This window comes from Apiotrichum porosum (assembly GCF_003942205.1).
Source record: "Apiotrichum porosum strain DSM 27194 chromosome Unknown scaffold_16, whole genome shotgun sequence".
Lineage (NCBI taxonomy): Eukaryota > Fungi > Basidiomycota > Tremellomycetes > Trichosporonales > Trichosporonaceae > Apiotrichum > Apiotrichum porosum.
Window position 1 is genome coordinate 270,570 of NW_021167123.1, and position 25,506 is coordinate 296,075.

General features: G+C 58.1%; 10 protein-coding genes and 1 non-coding gene across 11 annotated transcripts; 8 read left to right on the plus strand and 3 right to left on the minus strand.

Moving 5' to 3' along the window:
• Positions 1-701: 701 nt before the first annotated feature.
• Positions 702-2,554, plus strand: EHS24_003408 (uncharacterized protein; the record flags this gene model as incomplete). The annotated part of the gene is made up of 2 exons (XM_028619088.1): positions 702-1,817; positions 1,859-2,554. 2 exons carry the CDS (start codon positions 702-704, stop codon positions 2,552-2,554), a joined length of 1,812 nt encoding a protein of 603 aa, XP_028472584.1.
• Positions 2,555-2,886: 332 nt separating this feature from the next.
• Positions 2,887-6,192, plus strand: EHS24_003409 (uncharacterized protein; the record flags this gene model as incomplete). The annotated part of the gene is made up of 1 exon (XM_028619089.1): positions 2,887-6,192. The coding sequence occupies one exon, from the start codon at positions 2,887-2,889 to the stop codon at positions 6,190-6,192; it is 3,306 nt and encodes a 1,101-aa protein (XP_028472585.1).
• An 80-nt stretch (positions 6,193-6,272) lies between these two features.
• Positions 6,273-7,148, minus strand: EHS24_003410 (uncharacterized protein; the record flags this gene model as incomplete). The annotated part of the gene is made up of 1 exon (XM_028619090.1): positions 6,273-7,148. One exon carries the CDS (start codon positions 7,146-7,148, stop codon positions 6,273-6,275), a length of 876 nt encoding a protein of 291 aa, XP_028472586.1.
• A 406-nt stretch (positions 7,149-7,554) lies between these two features.
• Positions 7,555-7,656, plus strand: EHS24_003411. Its single transcript has one exon. It is a non-coding gene; the product is annotated as a tRNA-Met (tRNA).
• A 1,331-nt stretch (positions 7,657-8,987) lies between these two features.
• EHS24_003412 (uncharacterized protein) lies at positions 8,988-10,865 on the plus strand (the record flags this gene model as incomplete). Its single annotated transcript, XM_028619091.1, has 6 exons — positions 8,988-9,193; positions 9,235-9,244; positions 9,289-9,418; positions 9,480-9,743; positions 9,823-10,451; positions 10,524-10,865. The coding sequence occupies 6 exons, from the start codon at positions 8,988-8,990 to the stop codon at positions 10,863-10,865; spliced, it is 1,581 nt and encodes a 526-aa protein (XP_028472587.1).
• A 970-nt stretch (positions 10,866-11,835) lies between these two features.
• Positions 11,836-12,203, plus strand: EHS24_003413 (uncharacterized protein; the record flags this gene model as incomplete). Its single annotated transcript, XM_028619092.1, has 3 exons — positions 11,836-11,885; positions 11,961-11,982; positions 12,042-12,203. 3 exons carry the CDS (start codon positions 11,836-11,838, stop codon positions 12,201-12,203), a joined length of 234 nt encoding a protein of 77 aa, XP_028472588.1.
• Positions 12,204-12,867: 664 nt separating this feature from the next.
• Positions 12,868-13,598, minus strand: EHS24_003414 (uncharacterized protein; the record flags this gene model as incomplete). Its single annotated transcript, XM_028619093.1, has 2 exons — positions 12,868-13,332; positions 13,380-13,598. The coding sequence occupies 2 exons, from the start codon at positions 13,596-13,598 to the stop codon at positions 12,868-12,870; spliced, it is 684 nt and encodes a 227-aa protein (XP_028472589.1).
• Positions 13,599-16,253: 2,655 nt separating this feature from the next.
• Positions 16,254-18,161, plus strand: EHS24_003415 (uncharacterized protein; the record flags this gene model as incomplete). The annotated part of the gene is made up of 5 exons (XM_028619094.1): positions 16,254-16,421; positions 16,462-16,607; positions 16,646-16,934; positions 16,973-17,679; positions 17,738-18,161. 5 exons carry the CDS (start codon positions 16,254-16,256, stop codon positions 18,159-18,161), a joined length of 1,734 nt encoding a protein of 577 aa, XP_028472590.1.
• A 647-nt stretch (positions 18,162-18,808) lies between these two features.
• ALD5_3 (aldehyde dehydrogenase (NAD(P)(+)) ald5) lies at positions 18,809-20,403 on the plus strand (the record flags this gene model as incomplete). Its single annotated transcript, XM_028619095.1, has 3 exons — positions 18,809-19,117; positions 19,162-19,344; positions 19,405-20,403. 3 exons carry the CDS (start codon positions 18,809-18,811, stop codon positions 20,401-20,403), a joined length of 1,491 nt encoding a protein of 496 aa, XP_028472591.1.
• A 573-nt stretch (positions 20,404-20,976) lies between these two features.
• On the minus strand, positions 20,977-21,572 carry EHS24_003417 (uncharacterized protein; the record flags this gene model as incomplete). Its single annotated transcript, XM_028619096.1, has 3 exons — positions 20,977-21,141; positions 21,196-21,394; positions 21,448-21,572. The coding sequence occupies 3 exons, from the start codon at positions 21,570-21,572 to the stop codon at positions 20,977-20,979; spliced, it is 489 nt and encodes a 162-aa protein (XP_028472592.1).
• Positions 21,573-23,708: 2,136 nt separating this feature from the next.
• Positions 23,709-25,445, plus strand: EHS24_003418 (uncharacterized protein; the record flags this gene model as incomplete). The annotated part of the gene is made up of 1 exon (XM_028619097.1): positions 23,709-25,445. The coding sequence occupies one exon, from the start codon at positions 23,709-23,711 to the stop codon at positions 25,443-25,445; it is 1,737 nt and encodes a 578-aa protein (XP_028472593.1).
• Between the last annotated feature and the right edge of the window lie 61 nt (positions 25,446-25,506).

Below are 25,506 nucleotides of genomic sequence, written 5' to 3' on the forward strand. Positions count from 1 at the left end.
CATGTTTGGCGTCCCAGGGTAAACCCACTGGCCACTATACAATGCTGCCAAAATCGTCGCCTTGCCCCATAGTGTGGTTTTTGTTGGCCATGGTGAACGCAGCATAAATCCCAGTCGAGGTCACATTGGCCACAGGCCACAGGTGTATTCACATCCGCGCTGTACAACCATCGCCCGGGTTCCAGCGCACATGCGGCAACACCGAACCGAACAAAGTCTCGCTTCCTTTCGTGAGGCTTGAATGGTTACCGGTTGAGGCACGCACCTCGGCGTTGCTTCTGCGCTTCAGCGCAGTTATGCCTAATGGGTAGAAACCTCAGCCGTCACCCCGGGGGCCCCTCTGTCCTGACCTCTAGCGACCAGCATCCCCTTCCGACTCACTTTAAAACACGATCTGTGCTCTAGATTGGCCAAAATGGACTGGTGGCCTACACGCCGGGGAGTTGGGACCAGTCGTGCGTCGTGCACGACTGTAAAACGTGGCCTGGGTCTTGGAAGCTTGGATGGAAAAAGAGGGCCAGTTTTAGATTTCATTCCGCGGGGGACGGTGGTACGGTGGGGACAGCTTCCCTTCCGCGAACGCCAAGAAGACGCGGTACGCGACAAAGTAGGGACCTTTTTCAATCATATCCCTCCGAACGACCTCTTCTTCTTCACTCCATCGTCGAACTCGCCCACCACCACTACATACACCAGCAGCAATGGTGCTGCTCGTCGCCATGGCGCTCGCACTCGCCACTGTCGCCCAAGCGGCATTTGAATCCTACTCGTTCAAAGTCACCGACATGAGCCCCATGTTTGCCTATTCACCCTCGTCCTCAGGTACCGCCGACCAGACTTGGAACCAGACCTGGTCCCAGACCAACTGGTCTCAGTGGATGACGGGGCAGGACATGATGGGCCAAGGATTCAGCTCGCACACCACGACCTTTGCGGGTGCGACCGTGTCGATCTCGTTCCTCGGCACGGGCGTCACCTTCACTGGCGACGCGAGCGGTTCAGTCTCCGTGATCGTTGACGGTGGTAGCGACTCGCCTTCCGACGTCAGCGCTGTGAACACGACTGTCGGCCAGGCGACGGGCCTCGACTATGCGTACCACACCGTCACACTCAAGCTTCACTCGGGCGAGCTTGCCCTCCAGTCCGCGCAAATTGCGACCTACATTGGCGGCTCAGGAGCGCGGGCCGTCAAACAGTCCATGGCGTCCTTGACGGAACACACCGATCAGCTGTGGTACATGTCCGACAACATTACCGCAAACGACAAGAATGCGTGGACCGCTTCCACCAGCATGTGTGGCTACCTAGCCCAGGACAACTCGTACTGCTACGGGGCTTATGACCGCGTCGGGACGAGCTCCCCAAGCGCCTGGATGAGCTTTGACATTCCCGCCAACACTGCCATTGCTCTTCTCTACGGCACCGTCGGCTACGGGTACGGCGACTACAGCATCACTGTCCAACCTACCCCGTACAACTCGCCAAGTAACGTAACTCTGAATGGGCACAGCCCGTGGCTGGGATTGAACTCGGTCACATTCTTCGCTGCTCTCGACCCCACAGTCCAGTACAAGCTCATCATCGACTACCTGGGCAATTCGACCCAGCAGTTTGACTTTGTTCTCGCCCAGTTTATCAGCCCCGATGGAGGCGATGGCTCGGCACTGCCGTCAGGGACGACCTCGGACACGGCCTCAAACGCAGGTACAACAGCAACAGGGTCGTCGGCGAGTAGCTCCACAGGATCGGGCTCGAGCGCAAAGACCGGTGCTGGCCAAACGAGCAGTACTCCCATTGGCGCCATTGTGGGCGGTGTCGTGAGTGTTCCTTGCCAAGACTGAGAGCTGACGTAACCCAGGTCGGCGGCGTTGTTGTTCTTGCGGCCGTTGGCGTTCTCATCTGGTGGTGCATGCGGAGGCGTTCGCGTTCCAAGGAGCCTACCGGCAAGAAGCGCACCATTGGCATCCCCCTCAACCCCGACCGCCCGCGCAGCGCTCTCTCCGACTTTGTGGTTGACGAAATCGACATGGTCCATGCGCCTTTTACTGGCGGCAACGACAGCGTCAACTCCCTGACTGGCCCTCGCATGGAGGGAAACAACTCGCAAATCGACCCTTACTCGGTTCCACCCACAAAGGCACAGCTCGCCGGCGTTGACCCATTCTACTCGCCACCGCAGGCTGCTCCTGGCCGGTTTGGCGGCCACACGCACTCGGACTCGACGTACTCGGGTAACACGTTTGGTGGTCCCCGGGAAGTCAACACTCCTTCCTCTCCTCAAAGCCAGTCGATGACGGGCTTTGCGTCTAGCCAGGACCACCCCTTGTCGGCCAACGCGAGGAGCCCCATCTCGCCCACGTCAGGCTTCAAGGCTACGATGTCGCCACTGTCCCGCCCTGCTCCCCAAGATCTGTCAGTGATCACGCAGGAGTCTGACGCCGGTCGCGTCGAGGCAACACCATACACAGCTCCGACCGAGGAGCGCGTACCTCCTCGTTATGACCCGTCCTGGGCCAGTGACCTTGAGCAGGCCGGTCCCGGGAGTCGGTTTTGAGCCGATTTTGGGAGACAGAGAGGCCTCAAAGACCGCGCACGGGGCTGTAGTCGACACTGTTTCTGGGACCTTTTTCGGGCCTCTGGGACTTGAGTTTGGGTGTATAATGTTAGGGAGAAGCGGCCATTGTATCTATGCACCGTTGTTGGCTAGCTGCCACAGAGCCACACATCCGTTCTGCCAGAGATCAAGCGATCTGGCGGTGGGACTGATAAAAAAGCCAGGTGGAGGCGAAACCTGCGGGACCAGGTACAATCAAAGCGGAATGCAATTGTTAATGACGCATCCGCAGACGGCTCCACGCTACTCATCTTGGCATTGCCTTGTCTTCCATGTCGTCCACCGCCCAACTCCTCCAGCGTGTGGCCTCGCTGGCTGCGCCAGAACGTGACCAGGAAGTTGTGCGTTATGCTCGGTCCTCGCAGGACAACCTCGCCTCGGTCCTCGCGGAACTCGACGCTGGCGGAATGTACGAACGGCGTTTGGGGGCACTGATGGCCGTCGCGACACGCGACGCCGCCTGGATCACAGCACATGTCGCCGACGAGGACGCCGCCTTGTCTCGCTGGGCCATGAAGGCAGCCATGGTTGCCTGCCCCCAGGCCCTGGACGCAAGTCTCGAAGACGCGCCCGCCGTGCGCCGCGCGGCACTGATCAACGCTGTTCTTCAGTCGCACCACGGGGCGAAACGAACCGCGCTCGCCGACCGACTTTTCCCACTGTTCGCGGAGTGGAGCACAGAGGGTGTGGGCCTGCTCGCTGCCTGCTCTCCAGGTGTCGTCGCGTCGGCCTTGCCTAGCCTCTTACACGCAGTCACTCGCTGGAGGTCCCTCGCTCGGGCCCACCCTGCCATTGTCCTCGAGACACTCCGCGCCGACCTGGCTGCCGCTCCAGCCGTCGACAAGTGGTGGAACAAGTACGCCACGGCTTTACAGTCCATCCTTCGCGTCTCGCCAGCTAGCGCAACTGCCATTCTCGGCGCACTAGACGACCGCCCGCCCACGACCTTTCCCTCGGGCCTGCGTTCCTCGCTCAACATCTTTGCACGGACGGCACCTGGCCGGGTGCTCACGCTCCTGACATCGGAACTTGGCACTGGCGTCGGGTACCTCGCTCCAAACCTCATACGCACCCTTGCCCGCTCAGGCGCGCCCGAGCTCGTCGACTATGCCCGTTCCGTTAGCGGCAACAGCTACGACCTTGCACGTCTCCTGTCAGCACAGCCCCCACGCGACCGGGCGGCGACCTACAACGCCGCAGTGGCAGGGCGTGGCGGAGCCCAAGTCGACGGCGTCATCCTCGACGCTCTCCCGAGGGCGCTCGCAGCCGAGTTTGCGCGTCGAGACCGCAAGGCTGGCGAGGAGAAGGGCGACTCGTGGCAAGTACTGCTGTTCAAAGACGTCTACCTGCCTCCGGCTGAGGTCCGCGAACCCTTCTTGGAGGGTACTCGCCGTCCTGGGGCGGACGAGCGTAGTACCGCATGGGCGTTGTTTGTCCGGAACGCAGTCTACTCGGGCGACCCAACGGCCGTGACAGCGGTTGTGGTGGCCGCTGCCGAGCGGCTTCGCAACGAACAGAGCCCCGTTCGCCTCAGTGCTATTTCATCGTTTTCATCTGTTCCCGCGCGCTTGTGGACTATCGAGGCTCTCCCTCACCTGACCACCGTCTTTCAAGACGCCCTCGACGCACCCGATACCAATGACAACGCGTGGAGCGAACTCATAATGGTTGCCATCAGGATGCTCCGGGAGCGGGGCAGTTCACCAGAACACGTCAAGTGGGCCATGGACTGTTTGACAAGGGCGAACGTGGCAGCTCGCATGTTCCATATTGGAAGGCGCGACACGCTGCCTCGCAGGCAGGCTATGGCTCTCTGCAAAACCCTCCGTCCCATTATCGACGCTGACCTCAACCGCAATGACTGCAACCTCGTCATTGCCCTCGCTCAAGTTCTTGGAAAACACGTCAACGACGTTCCTGAGCTGGAAGCAGACCTCCTCAGGGCTATCCAAAATGGCAAACGCTACTATGCGATTCAAGCAGTAGACTGCTGGCTCTTGCCCAAGCCTACGAGACACGACCGCGTTCGGCAGCTCATGGACTTTAGTCCTTCGGCTGCCGACCTCGCCCCAGTCGCCAAGGCCCTGTCGTGGTCGTGTACGGAGCTCCTGGGCGCCGCGCTCGGCAGCCCCCCGTATGGCCGTTTCCTCAACAAGCAGACTGCCTGGTCTTTCCCAGCCGACTCGCGCGCTACTCGCCGCTGGACTCCCGAACAGACGACGGCTTACCTCGCACAACTCAGCTACCTCGTAAGCAAGAAGGATCTGCCGACGTGGCACCGCTGCAACGCCGCTCGCACTGCAGGTTCTGTTACTGGCGGGCTCGATCTTGCGCGCGAGTTGGCCAAGTCCGACAACCTGCCAATCTCCGAGGCTGCGCTCATGTCCCTGAGCTCGTCCCCCGACGACCTGCCGCTTCTGTTCAGCTTTGCTGACAACGACAAGGCCCGTGTGGCCATGTACGCTGCGACTCGCGCAAGCAGGTTTGTCAAACCGTCTCGCCTCGAGCCTCTCCTCGAAGGCATCCTCACGTCCAAGGCCAAGGTTACGAGCCGCAAGGAGGCTGTGCGCCTTGCGGCCCAGCGACTCCCGGCGCCTCACGCCGCATCGCTGCTACAGCGGATTGTGCCCGAGGCGCACAAAGACGTCCGCGCCGCTGCGATCTCGTTTGCTGCCTTCCAGCTGCTTGGTACGGACGGCGGCTGGGCCATTGTCAGCAGTGCTGCAAATGACAAGGACGAGGCGCCCCGCCTCGCTGCGATCCGCGTCAAGCCGTTGGACGTGGCGCCCGAGTACCGGGAGCGATATGCACAGCTGGTAGGCGTCCTGTCCCAGACCGACGACGACAATGTGGCGTCTATGGCTCTTGTTACCCTCGAGTGGTGGGCACCATACTCGGCTTCTGCCCCCGTCATCCTTGGAAACGCAGCGGCAGACATGGCTCGCCCCAGCCGTTCCGTGTGGCAGTCTGCTGCTATGGCATTGGTCAAGATTAGCGACACACCCAGTGGGCAGAAGAGCCTGTGTGACGCCATGGCCTCGCTCGTTGCTCACGGTCCCGAACCTGACGCAGAGGACAAGTGGGACCGCCCCGCCGATCGCCGCATTGCGTTCATGGCTGACCACATCGACACCCTCGCCGAGCGCGACAGAAAGTATGGCGCCACTGCGCTCACATTGTCCCGACTCTTGGCGCAACACGACTTTATCAGCGACGCAGCGAACCTGCGCCTCAGTGCCACCGATCTGGACAAGGACGCGGCCACGGTCGTCGAGGAGCTGCGCGAGGTGGCGTTCCTCTGTACCGACCGTCCGGTGCTTGCCGCCGAGCTGGGGCATGAGCTCAAGGACCGCCTCCAGTGCCGCAGAGGCAACGACGAGCAGTTTCTGGCCGTCGTACGTGACCTCGCGGCGCCGAGTACGGCTGCCGAGGGTCTTCTGGCTGTTGCAATCGTGGATGCGTGCGGAGGCAGGGGCGACTGGCCGCACGACTGGCGCAACATGGTCAAGCTGTTGCGGAACCATGCCGTTCCCGACGTGCGTGGTCGGGCAAAGCAAATCAAGACTGCGGACGCGTAGGTCCGTGTGACTTGCGACAGCTCCACTTGTACTGCTTCTCACGAATATGACATATGTATGTGTTTATGTTATGTGCTATTTTACAGCTTGGCCGACGCCGAGACGCCAAGGGAGACACCACCGTCAATGGGGACGGCGGTACCGGTGCAGTGAGCACCGGCACGCGAGGCAAAGAAGAGGGCGAGACCGCCAATGTCCTCGGGAGTGCCGACACGGCCGGTAGGCTGGCTGGCAACGAGAAGGTCACCCGAGTTCTCAAGACCGAACGAGGTCATGCGCGAGGGGAAGACGCCGGGCAGGATGGCGTTCACGGTGACGTTCTGCTTGGCGAGCGACGCGGCCATCATGCGAGTGAGGTGGAGCGACGCGGCCTTGGAGGGCTGGTACGAGAAGGTGCCGTGGCCGGGAGCGCTGAGCTCGCCCTCTGCCAGGGGCGAGATGGCAGCAATCGAGGCAATGTTGAGGACGACGGCAGGGTGGATGTTGTTCTTGTCCTTGGTCAGGATCGGGAGGAGGGCGACGGTGAGGTAGAACTGCGACTTGACGTTGAGGGCAAACACCTTGTCCCAGCCGTTGGCCTCGGGGAAGTCGGCCATGGGCGCACCCCATGTGAGACCCGAGTTGTTGACGAGAATGTCCAGGCGGGTCTCGCGCGCCTTGATCTGGTCGGCGAGCGCGTCGCAGCCGGCCTTGGAGGCCACGTCGGCCTGGACGGGGATGCACTGGCCGCCGGACGACACGCCCAGAGCCGAGAGCTGCTCGGCCACACGCTCAAGGTCCTTGAGCTTGCGCGAAGCAATGTAAATCTTAGCACCGTTGCGCACATAGGCAGCAGCGATCATCTTGCCGATACCGGTCGCACCGCCAGTGACAAGACCGACCTTGCCGCGGAGGTTGAAGATGGTGTCGATGCCCAGCTCGGGCATGACCTCGGGGGCAGCGTCCTTGGGGGGCATGGTGTGGCGTGTAGGTATGGGTGTAGGTGTTTGGAGGGGGGAGAGGGAGAATGGATCAAGCGTTGAAGTAGTGTGAAGAATGCAGAATATGCTGACTGAATGATGCGATGGGGCAGATGTGTGAGGTGGTGGATCTGGACCTGGGCCGGCGAGACGAGTAGCCGGACGGCGTGTACCCGGATCGGCCATGCCCGTGACTTTTTTTCCCCGGCCACATGAGGCTCAAGGTCACCGACGTTCCGTGTTCTGTGTGTCTGTTTCGCTTCACTTTGGATTGTTATATCTTGCTCTTGTCAGACAGGGAGACGGAGTGGGATCTCTATACCATGAGCTTTCTTTTCCATCCATCGCCCTTCGCCTTCACTCACGCGGCTGATCTTCCTGCCGGGCGCACGGCTTACGTGTGGCTTCTATCGTCTAGATGGTTAGGACGTAGGTCTCATACGAAAAGTGTGAGCTCGAAACACGAGTACATCCTGCAACCAGAGTTCGAGTCTCTGTGGAGGCACACCGGGACTGCGAGTAGCATCGTAGGCTTCATCTTTTGCTTCTTGTATGCGTGAAAACATCCAGGATCGGAATCAGGTGGTCGGCGGCGTGCAGTTGATCAGTTGGTGTGGGTGGGTTGGCGCAGGCAAGAGCGGATTCTGCGGCCCCGAACGGGCCGGCCGATTTCCGACGTTCGGCTTCTTACCTGTGTGGTACTTGCGAACCGCTGTGAAGCGCTGTCAGCCAGAGGGCACAGGCGCCAACAGCGCCGCGTTCCTCAAGCGCGGGTGGGCAAGATGCGGCCATCGCCGTCTGACGGCCGCAGCATCTTCGCGGCCGATAGCGCAACGTGACTCGACCAGCTTGTTCGCTGTTCTGCCAGAAGTCATCTCGTTCGGTCACCAGACTGACGCCACCTCCTGGCCCCCCCCCCCCCACACAATTGCGCTGTTGGAAAATGGCTGTTCTGTTGAACGATACCAGCTTTTCCAATACACGTGCCATCAGGCCATCTGTCGAGACGTGTTGGAACAATCATCCTATCTTCAACGCAGACGGCCTGATACGAGACACAATCTTGCTTGCAGATAACGACTGAGACAACGTCAACGACAACGTATCAATGGACACTCGATAAACCCCGAGGTGAATCCGGATGCACTTGGCACCAGGATACCCAGGGTATTTGTGTGGGTTTTGTGAAAAGGTTGTGGCAGGTGCGTGAGGAAAGCCAGCTCAGCTCAACGAGCTGAGCTGAGATGTATTCCAATGAATTCCAATCCCACATTGTGGTGGTGCGATTTATGGTTTGGCGATGTGTCCCCTTCAGCTGGCCGAGCGGCTCAAGCCGGCTGTCGGGACAGGGTATGGACTGTGCACGGTCAATTGGACAGGAGCATGATGCCTGCCGTTAACGCATGACGCGGTGGGCAACATGGACCCGGGATGCCCGACGCGGCTGGATATAGCGCAGCGTGAGCCATGTCGATGTTGCGGCCACTGGCCACTGGCAGTCAAACTGCGACAAATGAACGTCTTGACCAGGAAATAGGCCATATGACATGCGCCGCGCAGAATCCGCCACGCTGCCCACCGGTATAGGCCGCTGCCCACCACTAGCGCTCGCCGATGTGCCTTTGCAGGGTCACGAGGTGCCCAGGGGTGGCAAATATCAGGTCCACAACGTCAGTAGTGGCGCCCAGTGGTGCAAGTGTGCAGATAACACCCCCAGCGTGATTGCCGTACGACGTCGTTGGAGCACGATCCATTTAAAGCTGCTGCTGCTGCTCTCACATCAGGTGACCCCCGCTACATCTTTCATCCGTCCCCAGGCGCGTATTGCTTGCCACCATGAACCCAGTCACCACGGAGCACCATGTGTCCAGCTCGGACGACCACCAGGGTCTCGGCCCCGAGTACGAGAAGTACGACCGCGAGAAGGGGGATGACGGCCACGCCGTTGTTATCGCAGCCCCCGACGATGTCGAGGGTATCATCGCAGCCGAACACCAGTTCACAGACAAGGAGTACAAGCGCCTGCTTCGCAAGATTGACATGTAAGTGGCACTTGGGGAATTCCTCCGGCTGACGCCTCCAGGATCATCATGGTGTGTCCCTCCACCTTCCCACATGTCTCATACTCATTTTACAGCCTCTCCTCATGATCAGTTACGGTCTACAATACGTAGACAAGACGTCGTTGTCCTACGGTGTGGTGTTCGGCCTGAAGAAGGATACGAATCTCGTTGGACAGCAATATCAACTTCTGTCCGCTTGGTTTTGTGAGCCGTCCCGGTATCGAGGCTCTCCGCCTGGACGCAGTGTTCAGTACTGACTCAATAGACCTGGCGTACGCATGCGCCCAGCTACCCATGGGTTACCTTCTTCAACGTTTCCCCCTAGGCCGCGGACTTGGTGTCTGCCTCGTCCTCTGGGGTGCCATGGTCATGCTCCTCGGCGCTTGCCACAACTACGCCGAGCTTAGCGTCGTTCGTGTCCTACTTGGGTGGTTCGAAAGCGTGATCACCCCTTGCTTTGCCATTCTCACATCTTCCTGGTACCTGCGTAAGGAACAAACGCTGCGCCAGAACATGTACTACGCCATGAGTGAGTGGCCGAAAGTTTGGCCCGGCACTGTCCATTGCGCCCTACCCCGACCTCATGTTACAGCTTCTAACGTACCCAGACCAGTGCTTCAGCTTGATCTTTGGTATTGCCATCTACGAACTGGCCCTCAACGCTGAGAGGCACGGCGGCCTGGCCGCGTGGCGTGTGATCAACCTCTTCCTCGGAGGAGTCACCGTCGGTGTTGGCTTCATCTTCCTCGTCTTTGTCGGCACTCCGACCGAAGTCTGGTGGCTCACAAAGCGTGAGAAGCTCATGGCCCATGCCCGTATTGTCTCCAACTCCACCGGTGGCGGTGAACAGCACCCGTGGCGGTGGGATCAGGTCAAGGACTGCCTTCGCGACCCCCAGTACTGGCACGCTATTGCGTACAACTTTTTGGCCTGTATTCCCAACGGTGCCGTCACTACGTTCCAGACACTCATCATGGCGTCCTTTGGGTTCAACTCGCTCCAGACAGTTCTGTACCAGCTGCCTGGAAACGCCGTCACCCTCGTCATCCTCGTCGCCACCGCCGTCACCGTTCACTACAAACCCAAGACCCGTTTCGCTTTCTGCTTGCTCTACCAGTTCGTCTGCGTTTTCATCTTCTTCTTCGAGGGCTTTGCACCGACATCCATGAGCAAATGGGCCAAGTGGGGTGTTTTCCTGCCGATTGCGACGTTCTCCATCACATCGTTCTTGCTTTGGGTGAGTTTCGGAGGTCGCCACCGCAAAATCGATCCGCGGTGCCACACTTGGATTTTCGCTGACTTTTTCCAGCCCCTCATGTCCGTCAACATCGCCGGCCGTACCAAGAAGTCGTTCTACGGCGCCACGACCTTCTTCGCCTACTGTGCTGGTAACATTGTCGGTTCGCAGATCTTCCTCCCCAAGGACGCGCCGCGCTACATCCCCGGCCTGGTGTCGTGTGCCGCGATTATGCTCCTCAACTGTGTCAACCTCGTGGGCTGGTGGCACTACTACGTCCGCACCAACCGTAAGCGCGAAGCGGCCTTCGTGGTCAGTGGTCTCACTGAGGAGGAGCGCGAACACGCCAACCGTGTGGCCGGCGAGACCGACATTACCGATTGCCAGAATCCACACTTCCGTTACTCCTGTTAGGGAATTTAATGCGCAAAAGTTGTGAGAGAAGAGTTACGAGTTTTCAAGGTTGTTTGAATCGAGTCTGAACGCGTTGTCCGGTGGAGCGAGTTGTAGTAAGCAATAACGCAATGACATGTGCTTTCTTGGTACCTTGGAGGGGCAGATTACAGAAAACTCAACGAGATAAGTGCCACGATCGTTGGTGGCCGCCAATGCGCCACGCCACGCCACGCACACTCCGCTGGGCCGCTGTTGGGCTCAATGATGTTTCGGACGTCGGCCGGATGCAGTGATCCGTACACCTGTATGTAACAGCTTGTATCGACATCAATGGGGGCCTACAGCGACGACGTGTCTGAAGGTAGGACACTGTCTCGCCTTCCCGGCGAAACACAAACCCAAAGAAGCTTGAAGGCGGGCCGCTGCAATCCTTTTGGCTTCATCTGCGGGTACAGGAAAAGACCTGTTTACTGGTACAGTACTGATGCAGGGTACACGCTCCCACCGACCGACCCCACTGATTCAATCTTGGCCTCGAGCCTTGATCGCCTTGACATCAGTTGCCACGTTGCCACCAGTTGCCACCGTTGTCACAGAAGGAGTTAGCCGACCCAGTCCATCCCCTTTACCAACAGATTTGGAGATCCCTGGCTGGCATAACCTTCGTTTGCTCACGATTTGGTGTTATCGTGGCCCTCGAGATTAAAAGCATGCATGCGGAGATGGCTTAACGAGCTAGCCGGTCTCACCGAACATTGAATTCTGACACGGAGCGGCCATTGACCCGCAATTGCCCATTGTGGCTTGAAGTTCCGCCGTGCCTCCTTCCCAACCAGCCCTCTTCCGGAACGCCTGCGGTGGAAGCCTTGATACCGTGGGTTCTCGCAGCAATGTCCCCACAATGCATGTGATCCTCTTGTAGCAGCGAGCATGCCGAGACGACTCGGTTATCGCTCATATACCCATCCACCCCGTTACATATGGCAACATGAGCGTCCTTCTAGAACCAAGCCTTCGCTTGAGCGAGAAAGCACTCGAGTAAGCACACCCGTCCCCACAAAGTGGCCCCGCGTCACGCACCCAGTTCCTGAGCCCACGCTGAACGCTGCGCAGTACCGTTGTCAAGACTGAGCCCGTGAGCACCTCTTCGACATTGCTTCCCACCGCCCGCCCACCACCGTGCTGACCATCCAGGTGCCCATCGTCTTGATGGACTCGTCAAAGCCCAACAAGAAGCCAAAGAAGGAGATCCGCACAGCAACAGGCTTCGATAACGACGACGAGGCATTCTGCTGCGGTGGAGGCGGGAGCGGCGGCGGCTTCCGGAGCTGCTTTGGTGGTGGACGCAAGAAGTAAACAAGCACTCGGACGCTCTTCTGGATGGACACTTGGCGCATGAGCGACCGAGTAGCGAGGGACTAATGTATATATTTCTGTATGTAATGCATGAAACACACGAAACGCTGGCTGTGGGTGGTGTTGATAGGACGACCTGCGTGAGACATCAAATGAGTACTGTACTTGCATGAGGCGGACAGGCTGCTGCGACCGTGCCTGGCTCAGACATGCAGTATCATGTACGACGAGAACAGGCCTGTTGCCGCGCACAATGCGGCTCGTCGTGCTGTGAAACCAGCCGCGCTTCTCACTGATCACTGAGCTGCACACTCGCATTCCCCCGTTAACTGTTACATCTGAATGCTACTCTATTTTGGGGTACTCGGGGAGGCCGTGAGTCCGACTGCGGATCGATTACAAACGCTGCGGTCCCTCTCGAACAGCTCTCAACCCATTCTAGCCCTCTACGGTGGCGAGGGGGTGGTGATTATATGTACTAATTGTTCAGGTCCAACATTGCCCATGCAAGGATGCATGGGGCGCCCTGTGGACGGTGTCAAATCGCGGCTCATCGAAAGGGTGTGGCACCAGAGGAGGCCGCCCGGTTTGACGTGTCGTCAAAAAATTGTCCTGGGAAAAAGAAAGAAAAGCCTGAGAAAAACGAGAAAAGAAAGCGAGCCGTTTACCAGCACCACTTGCTGGTGACCGTGGCGGTGGTGCGGACGGTGACGGTAGTGGTGGGGTTGCTGCACGGCTTGGTGGACGTAACGGGGGGAGCGGTGATAGTGCTGTAGCAAGTAGAGGTCTTGGTGACGAGGGTGATGGTGGGGATGTACGAAGTCTTGGTGAGGAGGCAGCTCTGGACGTTGGTGGTGGCGCAAGGGGCAGTGGTCTTGGTGACCCAAGCAGTCGAAGACACGGTCGTGGGGGTGCACGAAGGGCCGACGGGCCAGAAGAAGCGCTTCTCCTCCTGGGGGCTGCGGAGAGGCAGACCGAGCTGCATGCGCTCGGCGTTCGTGAGGTGCTTGGGGATCTCGTCCTTCTTCCACTTGTTCGCACAGACAGTAGACGTAGCGGCGCAAACAGTCAGAGTACGGGTGGCGGTGGGAGTGCCCGTGACAATGACGGTGGGGGTCTTGGTCACGGTCTGCCATAGTCAGTTATCGTACACACCATGCTTTTTGTGCCACTTACACCAGTCGAAGTCACGGTCGTGGTCTTGCACTCGGTTGTGGGCTTAGTCACAGTGGTAGTGCACCAAGCCGGGACAGTGTGGGTAACAGTGGTGGTCGCCGAGCCGGGAACAGTGGTTGTACGGGTGCAGCCGACTGTGGTAGTGCCACAGATGGGCTTGTTGCCAAACGTGGCAAAAACGAAGGGGAGGAGGGAGAGGAGGTAGACGAGGACGAGCATCTTGGTGCTGTGACGTTCAAGGGGGATTGAGTCGGGTCGAGAGAAGGAAGGTTGAGGAGGTAGAAGTCCTCAAAGAAAGGGGAGGGAGTGGAACAAAGTTGGTTTTAGTCTCTACCAGTCAAGAAAGGGGAACAAGATGGGGTGGGGGTGTTGGCCAACGTACACCCCCGTTGACATCTTAAGCAAAACCTGTGAATGCGGCCAAACAGGTTCTTTCCACCGTTCCGCCAGGCAGAGGATAGCCATTGCTGCATGCTGCGCGGAAGACATGGCTTGCCCCCATGTGCCAAGGCCGGCCAACTCGGTCGCGGGAGGACCCTATGCCGTGGCCCTTTGGCAAACCTACCGCAACATCTGACTCCGCGTTGCTATTGTTGCTATGCGTACTCTCCCCCGTTTCACGAAAGCACTCTGGCAATGATTGCCGTGCGGTGCAGGCACGCGGACAGGCAGCGGGAAGTCTTGCATCCGCAGTACATGGGCAGAGGAACAGAGCTGGTGACGCTCCAGACCCAGAAGCACCATGCCACAGCTAGAAGCGCGGCTGCACGTCTACCTAAACCTACGAGTGGCCTGTCTCATGTGTTGAAGCAAGCCACACTTGAGGCTTGAGGATTGAGGCGTTTACCTCTATCGACTAGCGGATGGAAGAGGGTACGTTTCAGCCATTGCAGTTGAGTAGTAGAACCTGGTTGGGCTTGGCAAAGAACAACAAGGAAACGGTAAGCCCCCATTGCGCTTTGGAAAGCCAGTGCCTCCTCAATGCCAGTGTGCAGCTTGTCACGAACAAACTCGATCATCTAAAGCTTCAGCTGACCGGCTTTCCATGTGAACTCCCAAAGCACAACAAAGTATGCAGTCATACCACAGGCACCTGGAACGACAAGCTGTGTGATGCCATGTTTAGAGCAGCCTGGGGGCGCCTAGCTTCCGCTTTCTGCCAACTGTTTTGAAGATCAGAACTCACTCAGGTCGTTTTGAGTGTCCCGGTTCCTGAACGGGACACAGGACTTGCCATGTTGACGTCGTCTGTGCCCTTCTCTTTGTTCAGGCATCTGGGCCAAGCAAACGCCTCCCCGCGGATGCTCGGTGCCGCGGAAGTGCCTGTCATTACATATCTTGGGTACGCGTCTTCAGCACAACAGGACACTGGCGATTGGGGCAATGAGCGCAGGTCACCTTTATCCTCCTGGCTGTCGGCCCTTCGATCCTGCGAGAAGGCTTGTTGTGCTTTCGGCAATGCCCGATGGTGCACACTTTTCGACAGCGGCAGAAAAGGCTGCCGAAAAGCTGCCGGCAGTGTGGTGCTGACGTCGTCTCACGCGTGTGAACGTGGCCAGCAAGCATGTGGCGGAGAGGGACGGGGCAAACGAACCAATGGCTTGGCAGGGCGAATCAGCTTCCCGAAAGTTGTTAAAAGAATATGGAGCGCGATTTTATTATTCAGTGATCAGTGATTACTAATGGCCTTAGGCTTCCCACAATGCTTTGCTCGCCATGCACTGCGGGAAACATTGGGTGGACTATGGATTCCCGCAGTATGCGATCAAAGTGCAACTACCTTAGGCGACCACTGACCCCTCTGGTCGCTGGGTGCTGTGTATCAGCCAGCCACCTGTCCTGAACTGTCGGGACCGCTATTCGGAGTGGGTCCTCTAGGTCATCTCTCAGCCCACTGACAGGCTGAGGAGGACCTTTTGCAAGCCACCAGTTGCGCTCAAAGTACCCTTTGTTATAACCTCGTCTTAACGCCAACCTGCACCAGGCCCTCCTCACAAGCCGTGAACACTCTTTTGATGCCATTTGTGTTGGGCGGCCGCTGAAACTCGTCACGGAGTTGAACCGAGGCTGTTCAATGCCAATAAGATCCCACTAGACGCTTTCAAGCTCCACCGTAGCAGGTAAGTACTGGACATGTGTGGATGAGCTGACCACGGTTTGCTCTTTATGTATCCTCTCGTAACCATCGACGCATGTATTCTCCGCAATACCTCGTGTGTCGTACAGTAGAGTACAGTACAGTACGTATATCCAGGTATGAGGGACACCAACAAACGCCGGACTGCAAGTTACCAAAGGGTCACGCCCGGAACCGGACGGGAGTGCTAGTTGGTAAGGAGATCCTTCTGTTTGGGGTCGTCACAAGGCAGCAGCAACACTCTCGTGTTTGTGCGTTTGTTTGCCAAGTCTTGTCCGGGATCGGGATGACTCGCGCAGGGGGGCGATGGAGGAAACGTTCAGTAATCGGCTATCCAAATATTAGGGTGAGGCAGGTGGCAACAGCCGCCTCTCACCTGATATCACCTGTTGTGGCGTGGCCTTAGTGGAGGGGAAAAAACAAGCGAGGTATGTGATCACTGCCAAGCAGAAAAACTCGATCGACTGGTAGCAAATAGGACCTGACGTCGATGGGTTGATACTCCTGGCACTCGTTTAACTTCTTACACACCAGTTCGCGGTCAGTTCACAACATGGTCCCAACGTTGTTGTGTTGTTTCTCTCCCACGGTGGTTCAAAGCGGTCAACCCATCACCCCCATGTCGTCATTCAGCCACCAACTGCCGAGCTGCGAACCGTTGATTGCCGAAAGCCGGCATCTGCCATCGCTCGACAAGACAGTGGGATTGCCCACTCACAAGCTTCTCATTATGCACCATGGCCGCCCCAACAACAACAGATCAAGAAGTGTCTGGGCTCCGCGCTGGCCTCACCAACTATGGAGACCCAGACTTTGCCCTCTTCCTTCGCAAGGCATTCATCAAGGGCGCAGGCTACTCTGATGACGCACTGGACCGGCGGATTGTGGGCATCCTCGACACGCAGGTGGGTAGCTGGTCGCCAGTTGACAAGCTGACACCTTTAGAGTGGTTACAATCCCTGTCATGCAAATGTCCCCCAGCTCCTGGAGGCGGTTAAGCGCGGCGTCATGCTGCAAGGCGCACTGCCGGTGACGTTCCCGACAATCTCACTGCACGAGTCGTTTTCGTATCCCACGTCCATGTTCTTGCGGTACGTCAACCAGTACAGGCGTGTGGCTGACGCTGCAGAAACCTCATGAGCATGGACACCGAAGAGATGATCAAAGCCGCCCCGATGGACGCCGTCATCCTCATTGGCGGGTGTGATAAGACCGTCCCTGCGGAGCTCATGGGCGCCATCTCGGCCGACCTGCCCGCCATCCAGCTCGTTGTTGGCCCCATGGTCACAGGCTCTCACCGTGGAGTGCGTGTTGGCGCCTGCACAGACTGTCGCGGGTACTGGGCCAAATACCGTGCTGGAGAGATTGATATCGAAGAGATTGGCAATGTCGGCAACGAGTTGGTCCCAAGCTCAGGTGTGAGTGTGCCATGCCCAAGGACACAAGCTGAATCCAGACCTGTGGCGTGATGGGTACTGCCTCTACGATGGCCTGCATCACCGAGGCCCTCGGTATCGCACCTCTCGGGAGTGCATGCCCCCCAGCAAACGGATCGCAGCGCCTCCGTGTCGCTGAGCTCACTGGTAAACTTGCCGCCAAACCTCTTCTCCGCCCGACTGAGATTATTACTCGCAAGTCGTTTGAAAACGCCATCACGGTCCTGCAAGCTATTGGAGGAAGCACCAACGCCGTCGTGCACCTCCTGGCCATCGCTGGACGGGTCCCAGGCCTCGACCTGACCCTGGACGACTTTGACCGGATTGGACGCAAGACGCCGCTTCTCGTCGACCTGAAGCCCAGCGGTGTCAACTACATGGAAGACTTTTACAAGGCCGGCGGTGTACCCGTGCTTCTGAAGCAGCTGGCACCCCTCCTTCACCTTGATTCTGTCACCATCACCGGCCGCACCCTCGGCGAGGAACTCGCCATGCTCCCCACACCATTCGACCAGTCCATCGTGCGGCCCCTGTCTGACCCTCTGGTACCCAACTCGTCCCTGGTCGTGCTCCAAGGAAACCTGGCACCGAGCGGCTGCATCCTGAAGCAGTCGGCCATGTCGGCCTCGCTGAAGCATCATCGCGGAAAGGCCGTCGTCTTCAAGGATGCCGACGACATGCTCGCCCGCATAGATGACCCAAACCTCGAGGTTGAACCGGGCAGTGTGTGAGTGGATGATGTGTGATTTCTTCCTTGCCGCTGCACCTGTCCCTGACGCGTATAGCCTCGTGTTGCAGAACATTGGCCCCGTGGGTCATCCTGGTATGCCCGAGGCGGGGTACTTGCCGATCCCGAAGAAACTGGCGAGACACGGTGTCAAGGATATGCTTCGCATATCAGATGGCCGGATGTCGGGCACGGCCAGTGGCGCGGTCATCCTCCACGTTTCCCCCGAGGCGGCGGTTGGGGGCCCTCTGGCGGTCGTTGAGAGCGGAGATGAGATTGCGCTCGATGTCCAGACGCGCTCGCTCCAGCTCTGTATCCCAGACTCTGAGCTCGAGCGCCGCTTGGTGGCTTGGAAGGCTGCCAACCCCACTGGTACGGGCAGGAAACGACCTGAGCGCGGGTACCGCCAACTCTACCACGACCGTGTAGTGCAAGCGGACAAGGGTGCAGACTTTGATTTCTTGCGCAGTGCGGATAAATGAAAAGCGCGAGACACAGAGTGCTGCCTAAGTATGCGGAATGCCAATTTACCCCGTGGAGCCAACGTGCGTCCACTCGCTGCGATAAAGGCATTACAAACCAATTAGCAAGTGATCAGGTGACTACCAAATGGGCTAAATGAGGCGTTTCGGCGGCATCCGTAGTCAGATATCCACGGTTCTACCAGTTGCCGATTGATTCAACCTGCAGTACGCAGTGGTCTCACAGCCCCACCAACGAACACTCAGAATAGCGTTTACCAGAGGGTTCCCTGCTCGCACGCTTGGAATCCAGGCCTGTCCTGACATGCTGAGTGAGCAACAACGAGACACGGAAAAACGAAGCGAGTTGGGTGGCCACAGGATGCCGATTGCATTAACCGAGATTGCAATAGGTGATTCTCTGAGGTCATCAGCCCGTGTCTGAGGCGCCACGGCGGCCGCCTCGGGGTTCGGAAACCCCGCGTTTGTACATGCCCACCACCACCTGACCTGCCATGGTGACTAGTTCTGCTGTATTGCCGGCGAGCGGGCCGCAGAGCTAAGCGGTGTACGTGCAATGGTTCGAGTTCCCCCATTTATTCGCACTTGAACCGCGCATCCCCCCTCTTCCCCATCACACGGTCCATCGTTTACAGACATAGCCCACCATGTCCACACTTGCAGCCACCCAGATCTCCCTGCCCAACGGCAAGACCTACGCTCAGCCAACAGGTCTGTTTATCAACAATGAGTTTGTTGCTGGTAGCGACGCCAAGATCGACACGATCGATCCTTACACCGGCAAGGTCATCTGTGCCATGGAGGCTGCCAGTGCCGCCGATATCGACGTGGCGGTAGCTGCGGCTGAGAAGGCCAAGAGGGGATGGCGCGACACCCTCCCCGCCCAGCGTGCCGCTCTGCTCAACAAGATGGCTGATCTCATTGAGCGTGACGCCGACATCATTGCCGCTATTGACGTGAGTCGGCCGTCTTCCTGATCCCTCAGCTAATCTCGCTTCAGTCGACCGACAACGGCAAGGCCTTCACTATGGCTAGGCATGTCGACCTCGTCGGAGCTATCAGCTGTTTCCGCTTCTACGCTGGCTACGCCGACAAGATCCACGGTCAGACCATGGAGCTCGGTCGCGACATGCACGGCTACACCAAGCGGGAGCCCTACGGTGTCTGTGGACAGATCATTCCCGTAAGTCGCAACCACCACAAATCTATGGCACTGCCACAAAATCGCTGACTCTCATCTCAGTGGAACTTCCCCTTCCTTATGTGGGCATGGAAGGTCGCTCCCGCCCTCGCTACCGGCAACGTCATCGTTCTCAAGTCGGCCGAGCAGACCCCTCTCTCGTGCGCCTACGGCGCCTCGCTGATCAAGGAGGCTGGCTTCCCCCCTGGTGTGGCCAACTTTGTCACTGGTCTCGGCAAGACCACCGGTGTTGCCATTGCCACGCACATGAAGATCCGCAAGGTCGCCTTCACCGGCAGCACCCTCGTCGGACGCCAGATCATGAAGATGGCCGCCGAGAGCAACCTCAAGAAGGTTTCGCTCGAGCTCGGCGGCAAGTCGCCCCACATCATCTTTGCCGACGCCGACTTTGACAAGGCGGTCGAGACTGTTGCCAACGGCATCTACTTCAACCAGGGCCAGGTGTGCGTTGCTGGCTCGCGCGCGTTTGTCGAGGCTCCCATCTACGACAAGTTCCTCGAGGCTCTCAAGGCGCGCACCGCCCAGGTCAAGAGTGGTAACCCCTTCGACCCCACCACGTACCACGGTCCTCAGGTGTCGGCCATCCAGTGCGAGCGCATCAACGCGCTCATCGAGGGCGGTGTCAAGGCCGGTGCCAAGGTCGTTGCCGGCGGCGGCAAGCACGAGCTCGGCGGCCTCTTCATCTCGCCCACCGTCTTCTCCGATGTCACCGGCACGTCGCCCCTCCAGAACGAGATCTTTGGCCCTGTCCTGGTCATCTCGCCGTTCAAGACCATTGAGGAGGTCGTCGCCATTGCCAACGACACCGAGTACGGCCTCGCTTCGGGCCTGCACACGTCGTCGATCGACACTGCGCTCCGCATGGCCGACGAGCTCGAGGCGGGCACTGTCTGGATCAACCACTACGGCGGTGCCAGCCCCCAGCTTCCCTTCGGCGGCTACAAGCAGAGCGGTATCGGTCGCGAGAACGGCGACGCGGTTATCGGCGAGTACACCCAGATCAAGACCGTGTCCATTGCCCGTAACAACAACAAGAAGTAAGCCAGTCCACGCACTTGTATCTTGAGAGCAGCATGTTTAGGAGCTGCAGCAGGTCAAAGTCTCGTCTGTGAAGGAGCGAGGGAGAGAGTGAGAGAGTAAGAAGTCCTTTTGTAGTATGACGCGATGCGACGTCGTGTGCCAAAACGTTCTTGTCAGCTACGCGCCCTTGGTTGCAGCTGTCATAGGAAGCGGGCTGCTCCGTGAACGTCGGTTGTTGGGGGCCGGTTGCAGCGTCCCCATGTCCCCAAGAGAACCAGGTCAACCCCCCATCGCTTCGGTCCGAGGTGTTCTCTGGTGTTGCATGTTTCATAAGTATTTGTCGGCAGTTGATGGGGCACCCATAGTGGACTCTGGCGATGCTTGATATTCACACACTTGCAGCTCCTTGCTTATACTTGACGAGCAGTTTTGCTATTCACATTATACACACCTGCCTCGTATATGCTCTAGTCGTCTAAACAGAGTGGATCACGTGACCCGTCGCACAAGCCCGGGCACGCCCGGTTCACCGGCATGAAACGAGCCGGCGCAGCCGGAAGGGTAATCGTGTTCTCGTTTCCCTGCGCCCGCCGCTTACAGTTTGGCGGTTGGGAAATATGGGGCATCGAGGTCGTTGTGGATGGCCGTGAGACCAGCGCGCATAGCTTCCACCATCGTTGTTGGGCGTCTCTGCTCGGGGTGGACAAAGACGTGCGTGAAGCCGCCGACCGCGGAGACGGTGTTGCTTCCCTGGGCGAACTAGTAGGTGATGAGCACGAGCCCACCACGCGGAGCGATTCCAGTCCGACTCACAAATCCCACTTCGTAGGTCACACTCGAGTTGCCCAGCTTGCTCACGCGGAGGCCGAGGTCGACCACTTGGGGAAAGGACAAGGAGGAAAAGTAGTTGCACTGCGACGAGACGACAAGGCCTATGGGGTCGGTGTTCGATGGGTCTGCCGGCTTGAGGGCGCAGCGCTCGATGAGATAGCTGTTCACCACAGAGTCGATGCTGGTGAAGTGTTAGGGCTGGGGCCAAGCCTCAAAGGCGCGCAATACACTCACAGAAAGTTGTAGACAGAGTTGTTGAGGTGGCCATACTGGTCATTATCAGCCCAGCGCAGCCTGTAGGCCAAAGTGAAGGGGTAGTTTGAGCGGAGGCGGTTGCGAAGCACGCCGATGGCTGTCATGGTCGTCGGGATTGCAGTTGGGGGGGGGGGGCCGAAAGAGGATGTGGTTGGAAAATGCTACACGTTCCAGGTTTCAGCGAACGTAGAGTTCTATACAGCGGTCGAGAAGTCGTTGCGATTAAGGCGTGTGGGAGACAGAAAGGAAGCGAAGTGATATAGTTCATGTGGTGAAACGCCCCACCCACACAGTAACCTGGCTGGCTCAACCGCGGACGTATTTCGGGTTTTTGTCTCCCATGACGTCGGAACCAAACAAACATGGCTGCTTGGATGTACTTGCATGCTTGCAGTCCCCCTCGTTAAGACTATAAGACACGAGGGCCAGGTCGGAGTCAGCAGATGTATATGCCCGCGATGACGGGCAATGCATGACTCCCGCGGAGGTGTCGTGCTTGATAGCATGACAACATGACGGGCAGGTGGAAAGGTACTAGCTTTCTCATGTCAACAGGAGCAAAGGCCGCAGGCAGACGTGTACCGAAACCTTGTTGGGGACATCCTCAAACATGGCCAGACCGGACGGATGTCTCTAGACGTCTTGCGTTCTGACATTTGCGTGCATGTTGTGTACCAACCTGTTGACTGCAAAGCAGGAACCGCAGCAAAAGGTCGCAAACGAAAAGCAGTCGCGACAAGGACGTGTCATGTTTGAAGAACGAGTCAAACACCGGAATGCAAGCCTCCATGGTTGGCAATGCAACGAATCTTGAAAGGAATCCTCTCGGCTCTACGGGCCTCTTGGTTTTGTTCAAGAGGCGAAGGCTGGCTAGGTTGGCATGTCGTGTGGGAGTCGTCGTGGCTGATCAGCACGTTGAAACATGACAATGCACCAGAGTCCGGGCAAGGCACAACCGTCTTTTGACCTCTTCTGGTATACGGGACAACATTGAAAGGCGTTCCAGCGTCAGAACGACGTCTCCAAGAAGTTCCTGTGGTCTCGTGAACGACAGCGTCGCGTGGTGTCGCTACTTGGCACACGTTCCCACGTAATGCAGCACGCCGCTTGACTTACTGGTCGGTCATGAAATAAGGCGGCATTGCAATCGCCACCCTTCACGGCAACCTGCTGATCCGCAGCCATACGGTCTTTTACTGGCATCTGGCCCCAGTTCCTGATGCCCCGAACACCACCGCAAGTCCCCATAAGTCGGCTGATAGCAAACATTACGTTGAGCGGGAATAAATGCAAGATATAGTCGTGTTGCACGCAGGGTATGCCACGATCCAAGATTATCTTAAGAGCCCACAGGCGAGAGAGTAGCCTTGACCGTACGACCGTGCTGGTTTCCACTCAACGGCAAGGCCAAGTGCCTGTCGGACCTGGGGCCTACTGCCTTGTCAGTATGGGCTGGATCCAAACGCCAGACATCGCGACATCCATCAGCTAGCTGGTACTGAAACCCGTGCCCAGCCGTTCCAATATTCCGTCATACCATTCCGCCAGGCACCTATGCCTCTGTCCATGTCGCCTCTGAACGCTTTGTTACGAACGCCGTGGCGGGAACGTTGGTTTCGCTTTGCCGCGCCTGCTAATCAGTCCATGTGTCGACAGCTTGAGCAATGGCGCGTGGTTACCGTCGCGACCTGACAATGGCAGCGGTGGGGCGTGTTCATGTACGGCAATGTAATGACGTTGGACCGCTCTAAGATACCGAAAGAGGGACTTTGGGCCTCATAGATGTGTACACGACGGGGTTTGGATTCTCAGATTCAGTAGTATACATTGCAGCGGACAGACTCTCGCAATGTACGCTCCCCTACCCGCCTCCCCTCCCCAGCTCATATCTTCTCGTAATGACTAGCACATGAGCGCGAACATTGCTGCGGACGGAAGCGCGGCAATGTTTGGTTCATGTCCGCCATCATGAGCCGGCCAAACTTCTTGCTGCTATTAAAAGGAGGTGTCGCTAGCGCCAACGTGGACTCCCATCCCACAAGTTCCTTCACTCCCGACTCCTCTTCGTGTCGTAGGTACACAGCTTGGTAAGTTTCTGAGTGTCAAAGGTCGGAGCTGACCGCAGGTCGCACCCTTGTGGCGCCACTCATCCCGAAACAACACTCAACACTGACGCTATCTCCCCCTTGTACGTCTACCATCGCTGTCGCGCCGGCTGACCGATACAGTTTTGTACAACTATGAAGCTCCAGAAGAACACCTTGGTAGCTCTTGCTGTCGTCTTGGGCACTGCTACACCCTCGGTGGTTGCGGCTCCCTCGTGGCCTCGGCCGCACCAAGGTGGTTTCAAGGGTCTGTGTTTCCCTCCTTGGTTTGTAGGCGGATGTCCTAAGAGCGCGGCCGTGTCCGCGACAACGACTCCTGCTTCGACTCCGGTTGTATCTCCTACCACTGTGGACGTCCCCACAACTGTGGACGTCCCCACGACTGTCGACACTGCTACCGCTGTTGACACCGGTACCCCGCCGGTCGACAGTGCTACTACCCCCGTTGACTCGCCGTCTCCGACCGACTCCGCCCAGCCCACTACCACTCCTACTGCCACACCCACGTCCGTGGACCCCGTAGTTACTAGTAGCATTGCCCCGTCAAACGACACTACTACCACTGTCGAACCCAGTTCGTCAGACGCACCCAACGCCACAGTCACCTCAGATGTGCCTACCGCAAGCAAAGCTTCCACTACAATCGCAGCCATCGCCGGTACCGCCAGCCAGTCTGGCGAGTACCTGTACGTATGGGCTGGAGCCGACGGCCGCAAGGTATCCGACCGCCTTGTCACCCTAGACTACAACCGTAACAGCAGGACGTATGGTAGCATGGTCTCATACACCATGCTTCCCGCTGGTAACGACCTTGGCAACGAACCTCACCACTGTGGCATGTCGTCCGATGGCAAGACCCTGCTCTGCGGTGGTCTCCTTTCTTTGCTCAACAGCCAGCAATCTATCTTCCGCTACGACCTCTCGAATCCGGCGATGCCGACTCTCGTCGGCATGACCAGTGGAAAGCTCGGTGGTGTCCCCGATGAGTTTTACGCTCTCGGCGACAACAGTTTCCTCCTTACTGAGATGGGATCGGCGGCTGGTGGCTCGCCCGGTCGTGTGGCCCATCTGGACAACCAGGGCAACGTCATTGCTGAATATCCCGAGGGTGACACACCTGACGGGTTCAACCCGCACGGTCTCGACATTCGTGACGACCTCAACCTCATGATCACTTGCGACTATGTCGACCCTGGCAGCACACTCAACTCTTCTCCCGGGGGCGTCATTCTCCGTTCGTCCGTTCGCGTGTGGGACTATAACGCCAAGACAATCTCCAGCACCATTGACCTCACCTCTGGTACTGGGTCCATGGACTGCAAGTTGATGAAGAAGGACGCCAAGGGTCGCGGCTTTGTCGGCGGCAGTGGCAACGGCCAGATCTTCATGTTTGACCCGTCCACCGGCAACGCCACGCAGGTCATCAACATGAACAATGACATTCTCCCGGACAGCCTCAAGAGCGTGTACACCATCCTTGCGCAGTACATGCAAGTCAGCGACGACGACAGGCGCATGTACGTCCCTTACATCTCCGACTTTGCCTCGAACAACCGCAACGCTTTCTACTCTGGTCTCGCCACGTACGACATTACCAACCCACTCAAGCCCGTTTTGCTTCAGAACAAGGCTTTCCCCGCTTACGCCGGCCCCCACCTCTGCCACATCATCGCCGGCCGTCTGGTCATCACCGACTACTTCCTTGACGAAGACGACTTTGGCAGGATCCACTTCAACGGCGACCACTTTATCCGTGTCTTCAACCTCGACTCGAACGGCCTTCCCGTCGAGAGCGGCAAGGGTGTCGACTCGAACAACCTGTTCCCCGATCTTGATCTCCGTCCTCACGGCGTGGCCTACCACAAGGGTTAAAGAAATGAATATACATAAATCGGCCCTCCATCGCGGGTCAGTACTGTAGATACCCTTAGCT